The sequence below is a fragment of the Paralichthys olivaceus genome, chromosome 20, assembly GCF_024713975.1.
Source record: "Paralichthys olivaceus isolate ysfri-2021 chromosome 20, ASM2471397v2, whole genome shotgun sequence".
Lineage (NCBI taxonomy): Eukaryota > Metazoa > Chordata > Actinopteri > Pleuronectiformes > Paralichthyidae > Paralichthys > Paralichthys olivaceus.
Window position 1 is genome coordinate 1,040,839 of NC_091112.1, and position 10,448 is coordinate 1,051,286.

Consider the following 10,448-nt stretch of genomic DNA (forward strand, 5'->3'; position numbering starts at 1 on the left):
CTTATGTACAGAGTGTGTAAATAAAGATGATAAATGACGTGAAAGTAATAAATAACTAATATTTTTTTGCAGCCTTTAACAATTTAAATTGCACATGAACTTTCTACTAAATATTATCAATTCTACATTTCACTGGTGATGAAACTGTATCGCTAAGATTTCATGAGGATTTTGTGCATTTAAATTGCTTCACCGCTCCGAGCATCGTTTTGTTTCCCTTCAGCCACAGAACATCTTCATCATTTACAAGAGCTCTGAATTATTAACTGTCCTTTTTATTCCTCCGATCATATCCTCCCTCATCTTTTCTTCTTTCTCTCTCAAACTATCTTCAATCATTTGCTCTCTTCACCTCAATTTCTTTATCTTCCATTTTCTTCCTCCTCTTTGTTTTGTCATGTTTCCTGTCACATTATTTATTCTCTACAATCCTCCCTCTATAACTCCCCTCCACCTCTATTTCTGTCTCTGCTCTCCATCTTTATTTTCCTCTCCCCCTCCTCTGTCTCTTCAGTTGTCCATGGAGGACACTACTTCAATTCTGCCTCGTCTCAAGAGGAAGTCCACCAACACCTACGGGATCGGTGCTCTGGCTAAGTCCTCTCTGACAGGTGTGTCAGGTGTGTGTCTGTGCTGCTAGATGGTAAAACCGCCCCCATGTTGCCTCCACACGCTCCACAGGGGGTCGAGGATGAAGTTGTTGTTGAGCACTGACGGGGCTGAACTTCCCTGATGTGTAGAAGATCATTCTTGGTTTCTTTTTGTGTCATTCAGATGTGTTTTTGGCATCAGGGCTGTGCAGCAGCCAAATAATCCAATATTTGGTTTGACTTAATTATTACAACATAATATTTTACCAGAGCGGCAAGAATATAACTCAGAGTAAATGGAGAAATAATTAAAACTTGATCAAAGTTTATCTAAAGATTAAAATTTCTATCTCAACAGGACGTACTTTTAATTAAGCATTAGCTTCGTCATCTTAAGGTCTGTACGTCTGTTGCAAAGCAAACAAACCCCTGAGCAGAATGAGGTGTTTCTTTTAGAAATCTTATTGAACGAGTGAAAATTAACAGTTAGAGAAAAATAAACATTTCCATGTTTCAGGGATCGTATGAGAAACGAGAAGCGCAAACCTCCATTAAGAGCAACCAGCACCCCAACATTTAAACAAGCCTCACGCTGGAAGTTACACAAGCGTGTAGTTCCTGTGTTTTTGCATCAAGGTTAAAATGAGGGTGAATAATAAAACCTGCCTCTGCCTCCACTTGGCTGCTGCGCTGCTTTCAGGCCGAAAGCTTCATTTGACACACTGAACAACAACAACAACAAAAACAGGAAGGATCTTTTGACCTTTGCCATAAAACAGCGGATTTTGTAAACGAACGTTTGCATCAACAGACAACTTCACTCTAGAGGAGGAGGAGGAGGAGCTTGGAACCAACATGGCCGCCCCTGTGGGTGCCCCCTTTCCTTTATCACTCCCCCCCCCCTACACACACACACACTCTCTTCCATTGATATCAACAGCAGACGTCAATGACACATTTCGCAGAGTCATTGGTGGAAATCAAATCAGATTTTATAATTTCAATGAAACTAAAGTAAGTGAGATTACTTACTTTAATTACTTCCTGAAGCATCTCCACAGGCGTGTTGGGAAACGTAGTGTTTGTATTTGTACTGTGGCAGTACTCGTGGTGGTGGTGGCGTGGCGTGGCGCGGTGTTTGTGTCGTGAACTTGGCTGGTGGCTCTTCTGTGCTTTCTCGTTCTCTGTGCCTCAAAGTTTAGTGCTCTGTGCTTTGTATATTGCTCAAGAACCTCAGAGTGTGTTGTGTCATTTCTGTTGTGAGTTTTAAATAAATCTTTTTTTATTTTTTTTGTTGTTGTTAGCATTTGAATGGCCGAGACCCCAACACCCTCCCTCATCCCCATCCTCCTCATTTCTATTTCCATTCCCAATTAGACTCTGCAGGGAGAGTTTGATTTTCAAATGAGATCGTCTCTCTTTGTCAACGGAGAAAAACTGTTTCTATTTATAACCACGCCTGTAACTTTCCCCCCCTGGACACAGGGAGCAGTTTCCAAAGCTCTATCTATCTGTTTATTCATGTCTGTTTGACTTCACTTTAATTTTTTTTTATCGATCAGCAAGCGTTCAGTGTGTATGTCTCTAGTTTGAATCTCGTATTTGCATCTTAATTGGGCAGAGATTTGCCAGTGGCCCCTTCTCAGCGTTCTGTTTACACCAAAGGATTACTCTCCTCTTCCTCTGCCGCTCTCTGGAACTCTTTTTAATTGCGTAAAGTCTAATGAATCTCATTTATTCTGTTTGCCGAGAGATGAGTAATGGCTTTAATTATTAATGTGGGTTTGTCAGCGTTTCAGCCGTCATCCTTCTCTGTTCAATTCATCAAACTGTTAACGAGCACAGAGGGACACCAGGTCTGACTTCTCCCGTCTCCTGACCTCGGACCTGCTCACTCCGGTCCAGCAACTAACCAGAGATTTATTATTTATTATTATAATTCATCAGTTAATTTAGTTATAAAGTTATTTCTGAATGTCTGAGCTGTTATTGGATTAAATCACATGTTGACTGGTCGGCAGACTTTCCAGTATTTTTGTTTTTTAACCTCATTTGTTGGGTCTCAAGATTAACATCAATTAAGTACCAGAGCAACTTAATGTTTCTACTCAGTTTCTATCTTAATCTTAACTGATAAATTACATCTTTAAGACCAACATCAGATCGTTTTACAGGCAAAGACCATGAACCGTACATGAAAATGAAAGTAGAAAGCCTCTCAGCTATCGTCTGAACCCACAGTGATTCTAATGATCCCCATAGACTAAGATGTATTTTTAATAAAATAAATAAAAAGGTAAAGTTGCTGCTGAGCTCATAACCAGTCACCAACCTTCCTGAAATCATCCATAACAATACATTTACTACCTCGCTGACATTTCCAACACTTCACCCAGTTTCTCATCATCACTCTCCCTCCCCTCCGAGCCTCAGAAGGAGGTGTAGTCAACTGCAGAGGCACAAAGTAGTTTTGACAGTGTTTGTGTGTGTCTGGTGCGTGTTGTGTGTGTGTGTGTGTGTGTGTGTTGCTGGTCTGCTCCTCCTGCCCCCCCCCATGTACCTGTTGTAGGCGTGAGTCGCTCCATGAAGGACAAAGTGACCAAGCCCACCGCCATGGCTCAGGGTCGCGTCGCTCACATGATCGAGTGGCAGAGCTGGGGCAAACCGTCCGCGGGGCCGCTGGGAGGCACGGGACACAGCAACCTGCAGAGGGAGAAGGCGAGGAGGTTGGAGAACGACGCGTACAGCGACCTTAGCGACGGCGAGAAGGAGGCTCGCTTTGCTGCAGGTGAGGGAAAATGTGGGAAAACACAAGAAGTCAAGGTCGTGTGAAGGTGAATAGTGTTTCAGAAAACATGTTTACATGGCGTCTTGTAGTCAGATAATATTAAGAAAACTTGAAATACAACAATTTTCATCTGTTATTTCTCTGCAACATTTACAGATATCCATTCGTGTTAATATGTAAATGATGGTTGTTACCTCCTGTTTGTTTTCCTCCCTAATTAACTGCTGTGTTAGCAGAGCTGCTGCCACTGTAATTCATTTTTACGCACCGCATCTCTAATTGGGTTTCTATGACTTAAGTGATCTTATCATTACATGCTGCTGTTAATCTCACAGCTAATATCACCGCCCTCAGGCATCATGCAGCAGTTTGCCATCTCCGAGGCGACTCTGTTTGGCTGGAACTCCATGGACGGGGAGAGTATGGAAGCCGGCTCCAACCAGGGCAGCGTTGCTCACCTCAGCGAGGTCAACCAGGAGAGCATCACCAGCAGAGGTACGACAGTTTCAAGCTCTCTGCGAATGTCGTAAGGGAGCGACTTACAAGGGTTACCGCCGCGGTGTGAGGTTGGAAAAAACCTACAGATGTCAAAATGTAAGAATGCTCAGCCTCAGTCGAGAATCTTTGGACTTCACATTCAGCTCCTGTGTTTTCTGTCGTGCGTAGATCCACAGTTTGGGGAAACAAAGCCCCGCTGGAAACTAAAAACAGCCACGTCAGTGATTCCCCATCCAGCGGTAAAGGACTTTTGTAGGTCAGGCACACAGCTGCACAATTCTGTCTTCCACTGCCACTGGGCACCTTCTCAAAAAACCTCCAAACGACAGATCCAGTCGACAACCTGTTATCTCTGAAATATCGCAACACCCTGTGACGGAGCGTCGCGTGTGCGAGTGCAAGAGAAATTGACCACCGAAATCTTTAAGAGACTAAATAAGGAAGTGAAATGTTAAGCTGTTGAGTTAAGCTGTGAGAGGGTTTGATTTTGAATTCACATAAATCTGCTTAGTTTAGTTGCACGTGGGACGATGACACAGACATTTTCTCAGCTGAGGTGAGGAAACTCTGCTCACAGGAAACAGCCAGATAACTTCGAGCCAAACAACTGGAGAAATGATTTGAAACGTTCCTGCTGCGTTCACTTGTACACCGCACTGTAAACCATTTGAGTTCTAGCTCTCGCTGGTGTTCAGCAAAGAGGAACGCTGCCCGAGCCCCGAGGGATCCTGTAGGTTAGCACAAGGACTTAGCCCCGCTCTCATTAATAACACCATATGGGCTCCACTCTGCGCTTTATCTAGCATGCAACACAACACACACACACACACACACGATTAAAACACTACTTAATACAGGACTGGGGGGGGTGTTTCCCCTCCACAGTGTTTGACTGGAAGAACAACACCGCTGCAGATAAGCTAATCATCCTCCTATTACAGTCATTACAGTGTGTTGCTTTATAATAAGATCAGGGTCATGCCTGTTATGAATGTATATGATTTAAACTGTGCTGCTAGTGAACGGTTCAGTGTCTGAGGTTTGACTTACAGAGTAAATCTGAGTGTATGAGCAGACACTAGAGTCAGAAAGCACGAGGTCTCAAATGACGGAGTTGGATATGCACCACAAGCCTGTTTTTCTTCTCCAGATTTTCTTTAAGACGATAATGAACGGAATTTACACGTGAAACGACAAATCAGAGTCAATCAAGTTCTCTCGTTGATCGTTGATCAGTTCCATGTTGGTCTGTTTGTAGTTTTACTACAGCAGGTAAATATCTTATATTAATGTCTGTATCACAGAGAGAAGAACCACAGAGACGTCATAAACTATGACCCCAAAACAAAAAACTAATTCAAAAGCACAACAGAAGTATTGTTAATGTATAATTAAGACCTAAACATATCTGAGACCACGGCTCCGTTTCTCTCTCCGTGTCTTCCTCTCGTTTCACATGTGTGTGTTTCCTCTGTACAGACCAGGTGCTCCACCACTCCTCTGCGGATGTCTGGCCTCACACCTACGTCTCACAGGGCCTGTATTGCCTGTCGTCCTCAGATGCCTGGGACCCGATCACCAGCCAGCCTTCGGGCGTGGCCTCACCCGCTGCAGGCTCGTACATTATGGCTGCTGGTGAGGATCAAACCTTATCTTACGCCGCCTCTTAAGAACTAGACACTGTTCCCACAGCACTGGACACTGAGAGTTTGTCTGGACGCTCTAGGTGGCAGCAACGGAGTAGGTGGAACACCCAGCGATGGTTTCGAGGGCACGGTAGGGAGTTTCATTCAGCAGCACCAGGCTCAACTCGCCCTGCAGCAGCACAGTCAGCTCCAACACCTCCAACAGCTCCACCACTACCAGCAGCAGATCCTGCAGTACCAACAACAACAGGTGAGTACAGCGTCACTGCAGAGCGCCACTGACGGATGGACTGTTAATCATCGATAATACTAGAGACTAAAAACAATTCAAAAATATTTTATGGCTAAATCACAGACTGTAAACAAAGATGGACGACATGGCAGCTCATCAAGTGAAGCCAAGGCACAATGATCGCCCCCTGGTGACTGGCTGCCCAGGTCACAAACCCTGTCTCCTCCATGTTGGCAGATGGGACACGGTATTTTAGGTAGTTCTTACAAGTGTGGTTTTGAGACATAATGATCGACCACTGAGACAAGATTGGTCTTTGAGTGTATCAGCTGGAACTTGGCTCCATCACTAAAGCACCAGACTCCGATTTTAGTCTAATTACATTTCATCCGCTCACCAGATGATTCATAAGTTGTAAAAACATATCAATTACAAAGGTGAACAGACGCCAGGCTTTTACTCATCATCATATATCATCCAAATGTTGAGGAAAGAAAATCCACTCAGTTTTAAATATGGCGGCTTTAAATCAACATCAATCTTTTCCTTCAATATGTGAAGTCTGTGTGTGTGTGTGTGCGGCTTTTGTTGGTTTAAAAATCAGCTGTTGACTTTCAGCTGGGAGGTTCTTCTGCTAATGAAGTGAGTCATGATGAACTGTGACACCCGGAGACTTTTTCGGCTCTGCTGACTTCTCTGGCATCTCTACGTTCTGAGAGCTCATTAAATAAGAGAGGGTTATGAAATAATAACCTGAAAAAGGTCAGGGACCGCGTCTCAGAAAAGGTGTGCTGATCCGAGACCTCAATGGAAATGAGCTTGTTCGCTTGACGGTGTGTATTGTGCGGTAAAGGCGACCATTGAATATATTACATTACATTTATAATTAAGATTTTCAATAAGTCATCAGGACATTTTCAGAGTCGCTGCATAAGAGGCCAAGAAGTTTCCCTGCATCCACGACTCAAAAGCCAAAGTATCGTCCTCCTACAAAAGTCTGGATAAAACTTTGTGTGCTTTGTCATTTTGTTTTGGCTCGACGAGCCTTTTAAAACTTGTGGCTGGAATACATTGTGATGCAGCAGCTCACAGAGGCATTGTTGTTGTTCATCGATGAGCAGCTGAAAATGTCAGGAGCTGTGGGGGCCGATTTAAATCTCTAGTGGGTGGTGCCATTTGTGTTTGTTCCAGGGAAGAACAAAAGTTTTAAAATTAAACCAGAACGTCACTCAGCAGAGTGAATACCTCCGCCAGGGACCATTAAGGCCCCTGAAATTTCAATCAAGCCAAAAGAACAATGCAGATCATGAAACAATAATCTCCATCAGGGATAAACACATTAATAAAACCACTGAAGATACAGAAATAGTTGATTCTCTACTGAAACCACACGACCTCAGCCTAATTGTTCCCGTTCATCATCTGAGAAAATCCTAATAAACGTATTTTACAGTGACTCCTCATTAATGCTCTTGTTTCCCCTTCTCGCCGACGTCAGTCAATGGAGCACAGGCTACACAGTGGCTCCCCTTCTCTCCAGGCCACGCCCAACAGCACCATCCACAGCCTCTGTCCCCCCACCCACCCTCGCCTCGCCGACCTGTGGGGAGCTGCGCAGATTGAGCCGCACCAGGTACGAACTCAACCGCTGAATCCAAATGGTGGAGTTAGGGACTCTGCAGAAGAGACGGTGGTTAAATTTAATCTGACAAAGAAGCAATGACTGGGCTGCGTGCCTACAGACACAGTCACTGGAAAACAGGACGGTCTCCTTTAGTCATTGTTGTTGAATGAGTGAAACAACAGAGTCACCATGACTGCATGTCTTATTCTGCCTTCTCTTGCTATTGTTGCCAAACAAGGTTTAGGTTGTTGAATGCACATGTCTTGGAAGGAATATCTTGTTTTTAAACTGGACCAGAATAACTTCTTTGCTGTTTAACCGTCACCCCTGACTTTCATATCTGTCTGTTTTTTTTTCTGTCTTCTGGGTCTGGCTTTGTTGATATCAGCAGAGATATTTAGCACACATCAATAGTGCAGTGAATGATGGGAAAAGCTGCCAGGGAAGTCGGAAAGGTAGGAGACAGGCTGGAAGTCTGCATGGAGCACTGCCAAAAAAAAGTCTGCATGACGGCCTGTAGTGGCTCGGTTGAAGTCTGACTGGTCTTCAGAGTAGCATGCTGCAAGGTCCACACGTTTACAACCCTGGGCATTTGGATTCAGCATCTATGTCTGTTGTTCCTGCCCGACCTTTTCTTTCTGAACTCCTGCACAGGGAAACTACGCTGACGACGGCAGAGCAGAGCTCATTTCTGCTTGTGCATCTCCTACTTTTTGTATTTTGTGTGTTTTCAGTTTTTTTTGCTGTTAGGACACACTGGAACTGAAGTCCTGGTGTCAGTTGGTGATTGAATAAACATTAATATTCCAGTAAACCATTGAAACCCACCCACCCCCAGCTTACAGTCAGAGCTACAGGATAAAACAAGCAACAGATCTGTCAACTTAACTGGTTGCAGGTGGAGATCGCCGGGCAGCTGAGTGGACTGATGGCTGAAATGGTCGGAGGACTGGTGGAGACGGTCGGGGAGGAGCCCGAGACAGAGTCTGAAGACTTCCCAGAGCAGCACGAAGAGGACGAGGAGGAGCTGACGAAGGTGAGACAGAAACATTACTGGAACCTGCCCAGTGAGCGAGTGTTGATGAAAGACGAGGAGGTTCCAGAGCTTTCGGTGATGAGGGCCGACGCCGGTGTGGATGAGCTGGAAACAACAACACAGCAGAATTTATACGTCATGTCCCGCCTCCTGCTGCGTGGTCAAATGAGAAAAAACTCTAAAAAGCTTTAGACTGCACCCCCTTGATCCCCATCTTCCCAAAATTGAAATACTTTCGGAAATACTTTCTCGTTGAACTTGCATTTCTCCATGTTGATAACAGTGTTACACAGATTGACTTATTAATGACGCAGTGAAAATCAATACTTTTAATTCTTCTTGGTTTAGCAGAGTAGAGGAATTGACGGTGATGTGCAAAAACATTAAAAAGCTTCCAATCTGAATTTGAGACATCTTCAGACATTTTAAGGAGCCAGGCTCGCCCCGTGAGAGACTCGAATGAAGGTGATCAATTTAAAAAGATGCCGACATGAGATAAAAGGAGTAATAAAAATGTAGAACAAAGATTTACTTACCTGTGACACAGCTCAACTTGTCTTTTTAAACTCTTCATTTCCTTTCTTGACAGGTAGAAGAGGTAACATTAACCTTAGAGCCGGAGCCGTGCTCTTTGACCCCGTCCCCGCTGAGGGAGGAGGCCCCCTCGACGAGAGGTTCAAGCCCAGGACTGTCAGCACAGAGCGTCGAATTCACAAAGGAGAGGACACCATTCGACGTCACGCCCTGTGTCGTCCAATCACTGGAGGAGAAGGACGAAGAGGCGGAGGAGGGCTCTGTCGTTGTTGTTGCGACCAACTGAATGGTCACAAACTGACAGACAGGAAATAAATACTCCAATAATCAATCAATCAAGATATTATCCCAACCCCTTCCCAACTATTTACCCACTTTGAGTCAGAGGATCTAGGAGAAGACTTTTTTCAGATGGAGACGTTGGATGTACACAGACTTGATGCCAAGACGCCGCAAAGGTTAACACGGGAAATGTGGAATATAACAATATGAGACGACGAACCAATAAACTCCGTGGCAGGTGACGAACTTAAATTCAGTGACTGCCGTGAGGAGGAGATCGATTCTCGGTTCAAAAGCCGAACAGGCGGATGTGAAATCCTCAAAAAAGACAACGTAGGACAAGACGAAGAAAGGGCCTAGTTTAAAAATAATTCAGTGCAATACAACCGACATGGACACGACCAGACGTTGGGTCAAACAGTATTTGCAAATAAGTCGGAGTGCATCAGAAGTGTGTGTGTGTGTGATGTGAGAAAACCCTGCAGCAGAATAAAATAAACCTGTTCAGGGAGTCGTCTGATGTTCTATATGTGTTTTGTTTTGACTGACAGCTTGTCTGAGCTGCTGTGATGCTGTGAACCCGGTCGAATGTGGTACTCGGAGCGTGTGGCGTGCACTCCGGGTCATTTGCAAACGCGTGATCTGGACACAACCAAAAGGAAAGTGCATGCATTTTAACAGTGACCTAGCCCTACCAGTGTAACACAGTATACAAAGTAATAACATATCAAATCGCTTTTTATAATAAAAGACAAAAAATCCAATAAACTGACATGTATTTGTATGAATGTAAGACTGTATGTATGTAATGTATGTATGTTTGTATGAATGTAGCTTTGTCTGTGTGTAAAATATATATATATATATATATTCTGGGAAACATTCTTCTGGCTGCTGTTCTGTTCCACCAAATACAGTTTCACTCCTACCAGTTATTATTATCATCATCATCAAGGTGCTTTACAAAACTATAAACTAACAAGGACGACACGACAGCTTCCAAAAGTGAAGTCAAATCTTCTTAAAAACTCCATTTCGGGATATATATATTTTTCCATGGACGGTTTCAGTCATTTCAGGTGGTTCTGATCACACTGGTTTCTGTTTGTGTTCATGCTTCTGAGGTTTTATTCACAGAGCTGCAGGCGTTTCCCTGTCGTCACCAATTCTACTAAAACCCTCGTAACTGTTTTGATCAGAAGCCTCGCTCGTTACTCC

At 44.0% G+C, this 10,448-nt stretch overlaps 1 protein-coding gene across 6 annotated transcripts in view; it reads left to right on the forward strand.

Annotated features, from left to right (window-relative positions):
- LOC109640535 (uncharacterized) overlaps window positions 1-10,100 on the forward strand; it is a 36,367-nt gene extending 26,267 nt beyond the window's left edge. For 3 of the 6 annotated variants that reach the window (XM_069516358.1, XM_069516361.1, XM_069516362.1), the window contains 8 exons: window positions 515-620; window positions 3,160-3,378; window positions 3,733-3,873; window positions 5,356-5,511; window positions 5,603-5,772; window positions 7,253-7,387; window positions 8,277-8,414; window positions 9,004-10,100. In XM_069516358.1, the coding sequence (XP_069372459.1) occupies window positions 515-620; window positions 3,160-3,378; window positions 3,733-3,873; window positions 5,356-5,511; window positions 5,603-5,772; window positions 7,253-7,387; window positions 8,277-8,414; window positions 9,004-9,234 (1,296 nt within the window). In that variant the 3' untranslated portion in view covers window positions 9,235-10,100. The remainder of the gene's footprint in view (window positions 1-514; window positions 621-3,159; window positions 3,379-3,732; window positions 3,874-5,355; window positions 5,512-5,602; window positions 5,773-7,252; window positions 7,388-8,276; window positions 8,415-9,003) is intronic. The other 3 variants (XM_069516359.1, XM_069516363.1, XM_069516360.1) reach the window with 2 other exon arrangements.
- The last annotated feature ends 348 nt before the right edge of the window (window positions 10,101-10,448 follow it).